Source organism: Symphalangus syndactylus, chromosome 13 (genome assembly GCF_028878055.3).
Source record: "Symphalangus syndactylus isolate Jambi chromosome 13, NHGRI_mSymSyn1-v2.1_pri, whole genome shotgun sequence".
Lineage (NCBI taxonomy): Eukaryota > Metazoa > Chordata > Mammalia > Primates > Hylobatidae > Symphalangus > Symphalangus syndactylus.
Genome location: NC_072435.2, coordinates 44,328,135 through 44,342,491, shown reverse-complemented (window position 1 = coordinate 44,342,491; position 14,357 = coordinate 44,328,135). Strand labels below are relative to the sequence as shown.

Genomic DNA, 14,357 nt, shown 5'->3' with positions numbered 1-14,357 from the left:
TCATACCATTTGTTGGCCTGTAAAAAGTAAAACTAAAATATGGCTTTTTTTTTTTTTTTTTGAGACGGAGTCTCACTCTGTTGCCCAGGCTGGAGTGCAGTGGCACTATATCAGCTCACAGCAACCTTTGCCTTCCAGGTTCAAGCGATTCTCCTGCCTCAGCCTCATGAGTAGCTGGGATTACAGGCACCCGCCGCCACGCCTAGCTATTTTTTGTAGTTTTGTAGAGACGGAGTTTCAGTATGTTGCTCAGGCTGGTCTTGAACCCCTGATCTCAAGTGATCCACCTGCCTCGGCCTCCAAAGTGCTGGGATTACACGAATGAGCCACCATGCCCAGCCTCCAATATGGCTTTTTACGACAAAAATTTGCCCAGTCAGAGGACACCCTTCAGGGTTTTCTGATTTTTTTTGTTTTTGTTTTTTGAGACAGGGTCTTCCCCTTCCTTCCCCCAATTTAAAACTTTTATTTAAAGAGAGGTTTTTTTTTTTTCCTCTTTAGTAGAGACAGGGTCTCACTATGTTGCCCAGGCTAGCCTTGAACTGGACTGAAGCAATCCGCCCACTTTGGCGTCCAAAAGTGCTGGTGTTACAGGCATGAGTTACTGAGAATTGGTAAAATGACACGTGCCCCTGGGCAATAGGAGAACAATGAGTTTCGTACAGTGGGACAAATAGAACAATACAAAAAAAACCTGATCAGTGCCGGGCGAGGTGGCTCAGGCCTGTAATCCCAGTACTTAGGGAGGCTGAGGCGTCCGAATCACGAGGCCAAGTGATTGAGACCAATCTGGTCAACACGGTGAAACACCGTTTCTACTAAAAATACAAAAATGAGCTGGGCATGGTGGCACGCGCCTGTCGTCCCAGCTACTCAACAGGCTGAGGCAGGAGAATCGCTTGAATCCGGGAGGCGGAGCTTGCAGTGAGCCGAGATCGCACCACTGCACTCCAGCCTGGGCGACAGAGCAAGACTTCGTCTCAAAAAAAAAAAAATAAAACTAGTGAGTTTTGTATTATCACACTTGTCTCACAGCTATAATTTTAAAATGAAAGCTATAAGATCTCTGACTGCACCTATTTATGTTTATATATATATGTTATACTTATGTAACACTTTCTCCCTCTTGATGGAATTCCTAAAGATTAATTTGTAAAGGAGCTCTGTTTCATTGACTTTAGAAAACCACATTTGCTTATGTAAATTAAGACTAGTCAAGCAGGCTTATGTTATCTTTAGATGTTGAAGATTATAAAAGTGTAAACTGTAAAACTGTAAATTAAACCTAAGAACAATACATGCAATAAAAGTGAATTGCTTGGCCGGGTGGTGGCTCAGATCTGTCATCCATCCCAGCACTTTGGGAGGCTGATGGAGGTAGGTCATTTGAAGCCAGGAGTTCAAGAACAGCCTGGGCAACATGGCAAAACCCCATCTCTGCAAAAAAAAAAAAAAAAAATACAAAAATTTACCGTGCATGCTGGCTCGTGGCTCGCGCCTGTTGTCCCAGCTATTTGGGAGGCTGAGCGGGGAGGATCACCTATACCCTGGAGGCGGAGGTTGCAGTGAGCCATGATCACATTACTGCACTCCAGCCTGGGTGACAGAACAAGACCCTGTCTCAAAAAATAAATAAAAAAAATTTTACAAAGTGAATTGAGGGTGGGCACGGTGGCTCATGACTGTAATCCCAGCACTCTGGGAGGCCAAGGCAGGCAGATTGCTTGAGTCCAGGAGTTTGAGACCAGCCTGGGTAACATAGTGAAAAGCTGTCTCTACTAAAAATATAGAAAATTAGCTGAGTGTTGTGGCTCGTGCCTGTAGTTCCAGATACTCGGGAGGCTGGGGTGGAAGGATCGCTTGAGCCCTGCAGGCAATGGTTGCAGTGAGCTGTGATGTCACCTCACTGCACTCCAGTCTGGGTGACAGAGTGAGACCCTATCTGGAAAAAAAAAGAAAAAAAAGGTGATTTGCTTAATGGATGTCAAGCCTGACAGTAAATTAATTTTAAAAAGTAAAGGAGAGGCCAGGCGCGGTGGCTCACGCTTGTAATCCCAGCACTTTGGGAGGCCGAGGCGGGTGGATCACAAGGTCAGGAGTTCAAGACCAGCCTAGCCCAAATGGTGAAACCCTGTCTCTACTAAAAATATAAAAATCACCTGGGTGTGGTGGCATGTGCCTGTAATCCCAGCTACTTGAGAGGCGGAGGCAAGAGAATCACTTGAACCTGGGAGGCGCAGGTTGCAGTGAGCCAAGATGGCGCCATTGCACTCCAGCCTGTAGTCCCAGCAACTTAAGAGGCTGAGGCAGGAGGATTGCTTGAGTCCAGGAGGTCATGGCTGCGGTGAGCTATGATTGTGCCACTGCACTCCAGCCTGGGCAACAGAGCCAGATCCTGTAGAGTAGGAAAGGAAGAGCTGGGCGCAGTGGCTCATGCCTGTAATCCCAGCACTTTGGGAGGCCAAGGTGGACAGATCGCTTGAGGCCAGGACTTTGAGACCAGTTTGAGCAACATGGCGAAACTCCGTCTCCACTACCAATACAAAAATTAGTCAGGTGTGGCTGGGCGCGGTGGCTTGCGCCTGTAATCCCAGCACTTTAGGAGGCTGAGGCGAGAGGATCATGAGGTCAGGAGATCGAGACCATCCTGGCTAACACGATGAAACCCCATCTCTACTAAAAATACAAAAAATTAGCCAGGCGTGGTAACACCCGTTTGTAGTCCCAGCTACTTGGGAGGCTGAGGCAGGAGAATCTCTTGAACCCGGGAGGTGGAGGTTGCAGTGAGCTCAGAATGCGCCACTGCACTCCAGCCTGGGCGACAGAGTGAGACCCCGTCTCAAAGGAAAAAAAAAATTAGCCAGGCGTGGTGGCATATGCCTTTAGTCCCAGCTACTCTGGTTCAGCCCAGAAGGCGGAGGCTGCAGTGAGCTGAGATCGCACCACTGCTTTCCAGCATGGGTGACAAAGCGAGACTCTGTCTCAAAAAAAAAAAAAAAAAAAAAAAGAGGAAGGAAGGAAAGTGAGGGTGGGGAGACAGAGAGAGAGAAAGAAGAAATGCTCATTAAATGCCTGATTGCTCACACCATTTAGAGACCTAACTTAGATAGGTTCCCAACTCCCTCCTAAGCCACCACCTTCTAAAATGAGACACAAGGCTGGGTGCAGTGGCTCATGCCTGTAATCCCAGCAGTTTGGGAGGCTGAGGCGGGCGGATCACCTGAGGTCAGGAGTTCGAGACCAGCCTCAACATGGAGAAACCCCGTCTCTACTAAAAATACAAAAAATTAGCCGAGCATGGTGGTGCATGCCTGTAATCCCAGCTACTTGGGAGGCTGAGGCAGGAGAATTGCTTGAACCTGGGAGGCAGAGGTTGTGGTGAGCCGAGATCGTGCCATTGCACTCCAGCCTGGGCAACAAGAGGGAAACACTCAGTCGCAAAAAAAAAAAAAAAAAAGTATCTGGGCATGGTGGCGCATGCCTGTAATCCCAGCTACTCGGGAGACTGAGGCAAGAGAATCGCTTGAACTCTGGAGATGGAGGTTGTGGTGAGCCAAGACCATGATCGTGCCATTGCACTCCAGCCCGGGCAACAAGAGCGAAACTCCATCTCAAAAAATAAATAAAATAAAATAAAATAAAATAAAATAAAATAAAATGAGACACAAGTGTGTAACCAAGCTAACCTATTCTCAGGACAAAGATACTGATTCGACAGTATCTGGCATAGTGTGCTTACATTTATTCCTTTCTATTTGTTCTAATCTGTCTTTTTCTACCCCTTCTATAGATGTCTTACTTCAGAACTTCTACCCTGAATGTCTCTCCACCACCAATTCAGCCAGGGAATGAGGAAGTTCAGGACGTGCCACCTCAAAACACGCCACCTTTGCTACTTGATGATTTTTATATATTTATTTATTTTGAGATGGGGTCTCACTCTGTTGCCCAGGCTGGAGAGCAGTGGCGTGATCTCGGCTCACTGCAACCCCTGCCTCCTGGGTTCAAGCCATTCTCCCATCTCAGCCTCTGGAGTAGCTGGGATCACAGGTGTGCACCACCATGCCTGGCTAACTTTTGTATTTTTTTTTTTTTTTGAGATGGAGTCTTGCTCTGTCGCCCAGGCTGGAGTGCAGTGGCGCGATCTTGGCTCACTGCAAGCTCCATCTCCCGGGTTCACGCCATTTTCCTGCCTGAGCCTCCCGAGTAGCTGGGACTACAGGCACCTGCCACCATGCCCAGCTAGTTTTTTGTATTTTTAGTAGAGACAGGGTTTCACCGTGTTAGCTAGGATGGTCTTGATCTCCTGACCTTGTGATCCACCTGTCTTGGCCTCCCAAAGTGCTGAGATTACAGGCGTGAGCCACAGCGCCCGGCCAACTTTTGTATTTTTTAGTAGAGACAGGGTTTTGCCATGTTCGCCAGGCTGGTCTCGAACTTCTGACTTTAGGTGATCTATCTGCCTGGGCCTCCCAAAGTGATGGGATTACAGGTGTGAGCCACCACGTCCAGCCTAATTTTTGTATTTTTAGTAGAGACGGGATTTCGCCATGTTGGCCAGGCTGGTCTTGAACTCCTGACCTTAAGTGATCCACCCACCTCAGCCTCCCAAAGTGCTGTGATTACAGGTTTGAGCCACCGCGCACAGTTGGGGTATTCTTTTTCACTTTCCCTGTTCTACTCTTTGGAATCAAGTTACTAAATCCAGTTCACTATCAAGGTGGTTGTAGGGCCCGGCACACTGGCTCATGTCTATAATCGCAGCACTTCAGGATCCTCAAGAAGGACTGCTTGAGCCCAGGAGTTTGAGACCAGCCTGGGCAACACAGCTAGACCCCATCTCAAAATAAAGAGAAACAAAGATATTTGTAGGGAGTGGAATTAAGCCTCACTTCCTCGAAGGAAGAATATATACATCTATGATTTGACCAGTCCATCAGTAGGCAAAAATACAACACTGAACATGTTCTTTCCTTTCTTTTTCTTTTAAAAGGCAGAGTCTTGGCCGGGTGTGGTGGCTCACGCCTGTAGTCCCAGCACTTTGGGAGGCCGAGACAGATGGATCATGAGGTCAGGAGTTCGAGGCTAGCCTGACCAACATGGAGAAACCCTGTCTCTACTAAAAATACAAAATTAGGGCCGGGCGTGGTGGCTCATGCTTGTAATCCCAGCACTTTGGGAGGCTGAGGCGGGCGGATCACGAGGTCAGGAGATCGAGACCACGGTGAAACCCCGTCTTTACTAAAAATACAAAAAATTAGCCGGGCGTGGTGGCGGGCGCCTGTAGTCCCAGCTACTCGGAGAGGCTGAGGCAGCAGAATGGCGTGAACCCGGGAGGCAGAGCTTGCAGTGAGCCGAGATTGCGCCACTGCACTCCAGCCTGGGCGACAGAGCAAGACTCTGTCTCAAAAAAAAAAAAAAAAAAAAAATATATATATATATATATACAAAATTAGTTGGGCGTGGTGGCGTGTGTCTGTAATCCCAGCTACTTAGGAGGCTGAGGCAGGAGAATCGCTTGAACTGGAGAGGTGGAGGTTGTGGTGAGCCTAGATCACGCGTTTCCCTTTAGCCTGGGCAACAAGAGTGAAACTCCATCTCAAAAAAAAAAAAAAAAAAAAGAGGCAGAGTCTTGCTCTCTGGCCCAGGCTGCAGTGCAGTGGCATAATTATGGCTCATTGCATCCTTGACCTCCTGTGCGCAAGTGATCCTCCTGCCTCAGCCTCCCGAGTACCACAGCTGCTCACTGCCATACCCTGCTAATTCTTTTTATTTTCATGTTTTGTAAAGACAGGGTCTTGCTATGACGCCAAGGCTGGTCTCAAACTCCTGTCCTCAAGCAGTCCTCCTACCTTGACCTCCCAAAGCGCTGGAATTATAGACATGAGCCACGTCACCCGGTCACAACCAGTCACTTTTTTTAAATTTTGAGATGGAGTTTTGCCCTTGTCACCCAGGCTGGAGCGCAGTGGCGCAATTTCAGCTCACTGAAAACTCTGCCTGCCGGGTTCAAGCAATTCTCCTGCCTCAGCCTCCCAAGTAGCTGGGATTACAGGTGCCCGCCACCACGCCCAGCTAATTTTTGTATTTTTAGTAGAGAGTGGGTTTCGCCAGGCCTGGGGAAGGGGGAATGGCTGACTTATCAAATGAATTACACCATCCAGAAGGGCTTATTAAACTAGTTTTACTTTAGCACCGTTCTTAGTGGAGCAAGATTCTTGATCATGGGGTGGAATTTTGTGTATCTGGGCTTCATGGGATGTATAGAAATTTTGCAGTTAGTGGGCAGCAGGTGCCGAGGGTCTGGATCAGAAAAAAAGGCAGGCAGCCAGGTTCCCACTCGCCTCCCACGAGCTCTCCGCAGCGCACCGGCCATCACTTGAAGCAGACACTCCTGAGGGAGCTGGTTGAGGGAGGGCAGATATCCGGCTTCTTGCCCTGGAGGGGAAGGCCACGAGTTGGGGTCCTGGAAGGAGACCCTACCCCCACCACCTGAATCCCACTGCTCCCCTCCCAGCTTACCTGGTACAACTGGCAGACAAGGGTCAGGAGCTGGGTCTGATCTTCCAGGGGTTTCTGCACAAAGCAAGACAGGGGTCGCACATTCCCAGCAGCTACCCCAACCCATGCACCCTGGTTCCAGTCCAGAAAGGGCTGCACATATTCCCAAGTCTGGCCTCCGCCTCCCGCCACGCAAATCAGTGGCACATCTTTCCCAACGGGGGTGGCTAGGGATGTTTAATACTTCGAATTAATACATACATTTTTTTGCCTGATGGACTCCTACTCACCTTTCAAAACCCCAGCGTCAATGCCCTTTTTCCCTATGCAAAGCTATCAAGTTTTGCTCTTGTCGCGCAGGCTGGAGTGCAGTGGCACGATCTCGGCTCACTGCAACCTCCACCTGGGCTCCTTTATCTCTGGTCCCTCTGTCTTGTCCATCCCTGACTCCATGGGACTATGAGTGTCAAGCTGAGGGCCAAAAAGATTCTTACCCCATTGACGGTGACCCAGGGCACATACTTGTGCGGTGGCTGCAGAGCATCTGTCCTCTGGGCATTGGCGTGCATGAGCTGCATGCCGCGGTCCCCCGTTGCACACTCCATGACAGTGTCTGGCGACAGCCCTGCGGCATAGAGCTGCAGGCACTGGGTGGGTGGGGAGCAGGGGGTTGCCTCAGCTTCCTCCCCATTATCTCAACGGTCCCACCCACCAGCCCTGAGCCAAGCCTGTTTCGTCACTGAGAAGAGGGTACAGTTGGCTTCACAGCAATGCGACAATGCCCACAAACAGCAGGTGCTCAATACATGCTTGAGTGGAGGCCCCTAAGGCAGGGCTTGGGCTGCTCCTGCCTCCTAGCTCCCTTGGTTTCATCCCTAAGACCAGACCCACTGCCTCTGACCCCCATAGTATCTCACTTTACTCAGGACCTCCACACAGGCTGATCCCTCTGCCAGGAACACCCTTCCTCCTCCTTCCACAGTGTCTCCTCAGTGTCCTCTCCTTGCCACTCTCTCAGCCCTGATCTAACCCTGCAGGACTAGGGTGTCACTAGGTGAGGCCTCTTGGGTGACCCAGATGTTTGATGAATGAATAAATGATTGGAGCCAATGAGTCACTTCTCTGGGAATCATTCTTCACAATCCCCTGGGGAAGTAGGTGGGGTCTGTCCTATCATCTCCACATCCCATCATCTGTGTCTCTGCACATTCCTGGTCATCCTTCTATGCCCAGCTCAGAAATGCCTCCTCCAGTAAGTCCTCCATGATCACTCATCCTCCTAAGAGACCTGCATTCATTCCCCTGATTCAGAGATGGAGGCTTCAAGAGGGGAGGCTGGGGCCGGGCGTGGTGGCTCACACCTGTAATCCTTTGGGAGGCTGGGACAGGTGGATAACTTGAGGTCAGGAGTTTGAGACCAGCCTGGCCAACATGGTGAACACTGTCTCTACTGAAAATACAAAAATTAGCCGGGCATAGTGGTGCACGCCTGTAGTCCCAGCTACTGGGGAAGCTGAGGCAGGAGGATCACTTAAACCAAGGAGACAGTTGTTGCAGTCAGCCAAGATCGCACCACTGCACTCCATCCTGGGCGACAGAGCAAAACCCTGTCTCAAAAAAAAAAAAAAAAAAAAAAAAAAAAGAAAAAAGAAAAAAAAAAGGGCTGGGTGCGCGGTGGCTCACACCTGTAATCCCAGCACTTTGGGGGGCCAAGGCGGGCGGATCACGAGGTCAGGAGTTCAAGACAAGCCTGACCAACATGGTGAAACCCTGTCTCTACTAAAAACACAAAAATTAGCTGGGCATGGTGGCACACAACTGTACTCCCAGCTACTCAGGAGGCTGAGGCCGGAGAATCACTTGAACCCTGGAGGTGGAGGTTGCAATGAGCTGGGATTGTGCCACTGCACTCCAGCCTGGGTGACAGAGCGAGACTCTGTCTCAAGAAAAAATAAAAAAATAAATAAAATAAATAAGGGTAGTTGTTTTCCTGGGCTGCACAAACAGCAGTGGTCAGGGCTAGGACTTGAATTTGGGTCTGCCTGGATGCAGGGAAGGTTACCACCCTTGTCCCCCTCCTCGTGTGGAGTGAGGGGCGTCACTCACTAGTGGCAGACTTCTGTCCATGTCCTCAAACTCTTCCATGCAGACAATGGTTAGGAAGGCTAGCTCCATGTCAAGTTCATCCAACACGCAGGCCTGGGGTTTGGAGAGGGGGCAGGAGAGGGCATGAAGAGGGCCCAGGGTACCCTGACACCCTCTCGTAATAATCACCAGTACCCACCCAGGAGATAGGGAATAAAGATGTGATTAAATGGGAGCACACGAGGCAGAAGACAGAGCTGGCATCCTCGTATTTGCCTCCTGTACGTGGGGCGGTTTTCCCCCACCCCTGTGTGGGGCCCTGGGGGCCGCTCACCTCCACCTTGTTGAATTTGCACTCCTCTTCTCCATGCTGGCACTTGAACTCCCACCTGCCGCTGACATTTTGTTCCTGCAAGGCAGCAGGGTGATAGCCTGCTGGTAGGCTGGGTCCCCTGCCCCCCTGCCCACGTGCCTCAGTTTCCCCAGCGCCCACGCACCTGTGCGTTTCCGTAGGGCACCAGCGTGACATTGAGGATCTCCATGACCATCAGCCACGTTGGGAAGAGCTCCCGGATCAGGAAGGCTCGGCAGCCACCGCACAGTGCTTCATAGTAGAGGGTCACATTGACAAGTGGTGCATTGGACTTCAGGGGCCCCCGCAGGTATAGATTGCCCATCTGTGGATTAGGAAGGGGTGGGAGGCAGGTGTAGCCCTGGGCAGTTCCCCACTTCTCTGAACCCCACTTGGTAGTCTTGTAGAAAGGGGGCTATGATAGACAATTCATCTTGAACGCCTTCCAGAACTTGCCAGGCGGAATCTTGACTTTGAGACTTTTTTTTTTTTTTTGAGATGGAGTCTCACTGTCGCCAGGCTGGTGCGCTGTGGCGCGATCTCAGCTCACTACAACATCCGACTCCCTGGTTCTAGCAATTCTCCTGCCTCAGCCTCCCGAGTAGCTGGGATTATAGGCACATGCCACCACATCCAGCTAATTTTTGTATTTTTAGTAGAGACAGGGTTTCTCCATGTTGGCCAGAATGGTCTCGAACTCCTGACCTCATGATCGGCCTGCCTCAGCCTTCCAAAGTGTTGGGATTACAGGCGTGAGCCACCACGCCAAGCCTGACCTTTTTTTTTTTTTTTTGAGAGGGAGTCTCTGTCGCCCAGGCTGGAGTGCAGTGGTGTGATCTCGGCTCACTGCAACTTCCACGTCTTGAGTTCAAGCGATTCTCCTGCCTCAGCCTCCCAAGTATCTGGGACTACAGGTGCCCACCACCACACGGCTAATTTTTCTATTTTTAGTAGAGACAGGGTTTCACCATGTTGGCCAGGCTAGCCAGGCTCGAACTCCTGACCTCAGGTGATCCACCCACCTTGGCCTCCTAAAGTGCTGGGATTACAGGCATGAGCCACCGCCTCCGGCCTTGGCCCATGCTCATTTCTTGTCACTTCACCTGGAGACCTTGGCTCTGAACTGAGCAAGGGACCCACGTGAACCCTTTCCAAGTCCGACTGAATAGAGGCGGCACCTAATAGGTGCTGACTTCCGGCTTCAGCTGAGGAGTGGCGGGTGGCCCATGTCGCTGGAGCCGTGAGCAAGTCGCTCAGCCTCTAGGGAATCTGCCTAATAGGTCCCAAAGACACGCGAGCCCTGCCCTGGCTGGAATGAATGCATCAGGGGTAGCAGCAAGAATGCATGCCGGCGGCCCTTGGCCAGCTGCTGAACTTGTGCCCTGGGCCACAAAAGGAGACCCCAGCTCCTGCCCCAAAAGTACACAGTAGGCGCTCAATGAACCCTTGGGCGGGACTAGGCGGGTGGAGGCAGCTGCGTGTCTCAGATGCGGGATGCGAAAGCGAAACGGCACGGAGGGAGTGTGGCCGCAGTGCCGGGAACTGAATAGGGTTTTTCCAGGAACCCGGCAGAGACAGCGTCCCCTCGGGGCACTGGTCTTCCCCTGTGAAGTCTGGGGAGAAAGAAGGAGCCGCGTGCCCCGACAGGGCGCCTGTTCCCTCCAGCCTGCCCGCCCTGTCGCCGTCCCTACCTTGTACTTAACTGGTGGCCCATTCCCAAAAATGTCTAACGCTTGCAGAGGGGACGCCTGCACCGCCGCCGTGGGGACGTCCAGCAGCAGCAGCAGCGGTGGCAGGAACAGCAGAAGTGGCGACAGGGTCATCGCGGCAGGGGCAAAGGTGTGGCGGCTGCAGCGGCTGCCTGGGAAATGAGCGCCTTTAACCAGGCGGCGGTCCCGCCCCTAACCCGGGCCCGCCTCCCGATGCCCACGCCCCTCGGGTCCCGGGCCAGCGTCTCTCCCTCCTCCACTCTTTCCTCTGAGTGTCCCACCCCCACCCCTGCCAGGTGCTGGGTCCCCAGTCACGAGGCCATTGGGCCCCTTGGCAATCAGCCCTGCCTAAGCATGTGAGCCCTGGCGCAAGAGTACCTTTAGGGGAGGTGAGGTGGGGCCTTTGAGACAGACACAGAGAGGCTGAGAGGAATGGTGGTGTCTCCATGCACCCCTAGACCTTCTAGGGGCGGCTAGGGAACTTGAGGCCTGAGACCCACTCTCAGAGTGGGCCTGTGACCTAACAGGGGCAACGTCGGATGGAGGCTGGGGATGGGATGGAGGCTGGGGTGTTGGGGGAGTAACTGAAATATTCAGCCCCCTGAGAGTGGGCAAGGCCTGTGTGGCCAGGCCCCCTCCCTCCAGCCTCGCCTGTGACCTCCCTCACACCCAACCCCCACGTCCTGCCCCTCAACCCTTCCCCCCTCAAACTCCTGACCCCGACGCTCCAGACCCCCCCACCGTGGTCCCGTGGGACTGACTCAGGCTTGACCACAGCCATGCCGGAAAGCAGAAGCTGGTGCAGGGAGTGGCGTGTCATTTCTCTAGGGTACCCCCCCAGCCCCACTTCTGGCTTGGGGTGAAGAGAACTGGCCTTCCTTCTTTTCATCGTCCAAGGCTTGTAGGGGTTGGGGGGCAACCTGGCCTTCAAGGGATGCCCATGGGGGAGAGAGGCAGGCTGTGCTGTCTGGGATAGGGGTGGGGCGGCTTGGAGTCTGCCTGGCTTTGGATTTGAGTGACAGAGCCTCAGCTTTCCTTTCTGTGTAATGGGGAGAAGGATAAGGTTTGGGGAACAAGAGTCACCGTGGAGGGCTCAGAGGCAGGTGGGGGAGAGTTGTCCCAGCCTGGGGCTTCCGGATGGCATGGTCAGGCCTTGGTGCCTACACAGGACAGTGGCCCCAACAGTGAAGGCAGAGAGAATAGCCTGGAAAAAAAGGCCCAGATGGAGGCTGGAGTGTTAGGGGAATAACTGAGACATTCCAACCCTGCAGGGCCTTACATTCAGGGCAAGACACACTGGATCCTACGGAAGAAAATGTCCCAAACCCAGCTGGAAGATATAGCTGAGTCCCCAGCTGTGCCCCCCTCTAGTTGTGGGGAAGACCCCGGCCATACACACAGCAGCTGGTTTGGGAGCTGGAGTTTCTCTGAAGTCCCAGTGGCTGGATGGTCCCCGAGCCCATCCCTCAGATGACCAAACCCTTGGCAAAGGCTCCCCAAGACTCACCACCCCAACTTTGGTGCTTACTCTATGCCGGGTGGGATTGAAGAAATAACCATAAATACAATTGCTACAATTTTTCCAGTAGTTACCAGGCACCAGCCCTATTGGAAGAAATCATAAATGTAACTCCACAATGTATTGTTCTCTGGCTTGGTGCCAGGCAGAGTGGGCCCACAATCCATTTTATCATTGAACCCTCAGAAGCATCCAGTTGGGGCTGGGGGTAGGGGCTACTGACTCCAGTTGGTAACAAAGAAGTGGCTGATCAGAGAGGGAAGGCTATTTTGCCAAGGACACACAGCCAGTGGTTGAATGTTTTTAGAGACCACACAGGATATTCTCTTCCACCCCCAGCTCAGCATAGCTGGGGCCATGAAGATGGCAACCTTTCTCCTGTGAGCACCTATGCAGTGAGAGGCACCATCTGGGCTGGAGTTATTTATGGGTTATCTCCAGACAGGACACATGGCAGGGACAGTGCCTGGCAAGGCTAGGGGGCTCTGAGGCTAAGGGAGGCAGCTCCCGTCCCAAGGTCCCAGCAGTAGACTGGGTCAGAGTGGAGGTTTCTTTATGCACTTGCCCCAGGTTCAGCCTTGTTGGGCCTTGAGAGGTGGCTGTACAGTACAGACAAGGACAGCGAGGCCCCAGGGTTGGGGAGGGCTGAAGGGACAAGGACGTCGCAGTGGGGGTGTGGATTCTGGGTGTGATGGGGAGGGTGGTAAACAAGAGTCCAGGTCAAAGATGCCATAAGGCCACGTGTGGTGGCTCACGCGACTCAGGGAGGCTGAGGCGGGAGGATCGCTGGAGGCCAGGAGTTTGAGACCCACCCGGAAAAGGGCAAGACCTTTTTTTTTTTTTCTTGAGACAGAGTCTCACTCTGTCACCCAGGCTGGAGTACAGTGGCGCGATCTTGGCTCGGTGAAGCGTTGACCTCCCAGGTTCAACTGATTCTCCTGTCTCGGCCTCCAAAGTAGCTGGGATTACAGGCATGCGCCACCATGACTGGCTAATTTTTTTTTTTGTATTTTTAGTGGAGACCAGGTTTTACCATGTTGGCCAGGCTGGTCTCAAACTCCCGACCTCAAGTGATCTGCCTGTCTCGAATTCCCCAAGTGCTGGAATTACAGGTGTGAACCACTGCACTCGGCAAGATCTTGTTTCTAAAAAAATTTAAAAATAAGGCCGGGCGCGGTGGCTCACGCTTGTAATCCCAGCACTTTGGGAGGCCGAGGCGGGCGGATCACGAGGTCAGGAGATCGAGACCACAGTGAAACCCCGTCTCTACTAAAAATACAAAAAAGTTAGCCGGGCGTGGTGGCGGGCGCCTGTAGTCCCAGCTACTCGGAGAGGCTGAGGCAGGAGAATGGCGTGAACCCGGGAGGCGGAGCTTGCAGTGAGCCGAGATCGCGCCACTGCACTCCAGCCTGGGTGACAGAGCGAGACTCCGTCTCAAAAAAAAAAAAAAAAAATTAGTTGGACATGGTGACACACACCCGTAATCCAGTGACTCTGAAGGCTGAGATGGGAGGACTGCTTGAGGCTGGGAACGAGGAGCTTGAGGCTGTGAGCCGCGAGCCGTGTTTGCACAACTGCGCTCCAGCCTGGGTGACAGAGTGAGACCTTGACTCTTTAAAAAGAAACACAAAAAACCCCACAGGGCTTCTGCTCAGCGTCTCCTGGGACCCGGCGGGCTGTGCATGGGAGTGGGTGAGGAGAGGTCAGAGAAGAGCCTCCATGCTGGCTGGAGGTGCCGACGCCTTGAGAACATCAAAGACATGGGCGACTCCTCCCTGTGGCATGGGAGGGTTGTGACTTTTGACGCCACTTGGCAATGAATGAGGAAGCTGTGGATCAGGGAGGGGATACAACTTTCCCAATGACACAGCTGATGGCTGCGACAGGATTCAAATTTGGGGGTGGCGGGCGGGGGAAGCAGCTTGGAAGCACTTGAGGGGCTGGATGGGGTCTGGGGTCCCCTGAGCAGTCAGGAGCTCAGGATTCGAATCTCTCTCCTGTATGACCTTGGGCACTGCCTCAACCTCTCTGGGCTTCAGCAGCTAAACTGGGGGAGGGAGGGGTTGTCGGGTCTCAGAGGGGCTTGGAGTTAAACCCACGGGCCCGAGCTGCTGTGACCCCCGTAAACACCAGGGTCCCCGACACGCAGAGGTGGTACTGAAGCCCAGTCACTGACAACAGAATCACCCAC

General features: G+C 52.7%; 1 protein-coding gene across 2 annotated transcripts; it reads right to left on the bottom strand.

Moving 5' to 3' along the window:
• Nucleotides 1–6,168: 6,168 nt before the first annotated feature.
• On the bottom strand, nucleotides 6,169–10,993 carry IFI30 (IFI30 lysosomal thiol reductase). 2 transcript variants are annotated; one of them, XM_055239567.2, is made up of 7 exons: nucleotides 10,630–10,993; nucleotides 9,084–9,263; nucleotides 8,921–8,995; nucleotides 8,608–8,700; nucleotides 6,996–7,148; nucleotides 6,523–6,576; nucleotides 6,169–6,438 (listed from the first exon to the last, which is right to left on the bottom strand). In XM_055239567.2, exons 1-7 carry the CDS (start codon nucleotides 10,759–10,761, stop codon nucleotides 6,376–6,378), a joined length of 750 nt encoding a protein of 249 aa, XP_055095542.1. In that variant the 5' UTR covers nucleotides 10,762–10,993; the 3' UTR covers nucleotides 6,169–6,375. The 2 variants fall into 2 exon arrangements, with proteins under 2 accessions (XP_055095542.1, XP_063472533.1); XM_063616463.1 differs by having other exon boundaries at nucleotides 6,996–7,139; nucleotides 10,630–10,836.
• Nucleotides 10,994–14,357: the final 3,364 nt, after the last annotated feature.

Bases quoted from the DNA above. Each gene is read 5' to 3' on its own strand.
- IFI30 (XM_055239567.2), bottom strand. From the start codon at position 10,761: ATGACCCTGTCGCCACTTCTGCTGTTCCTGCCACCGCTGCTGCTGCTG. The intron at 8,701-8,920 runs GTGAGCGGCCCC...TCCAAACCCCAG, and splicing joins GCAAATTCAACAAGGTGGAG to GCCTGCGTGTTGGATGAACT. The intron at 7,149-8,607 runs GTGAGTGACGCC...CCACCCACCCAG, and splicing joins TGGACAGAAGTCTGCCACTA to TGCCTGCAGCTCTATGCCGC.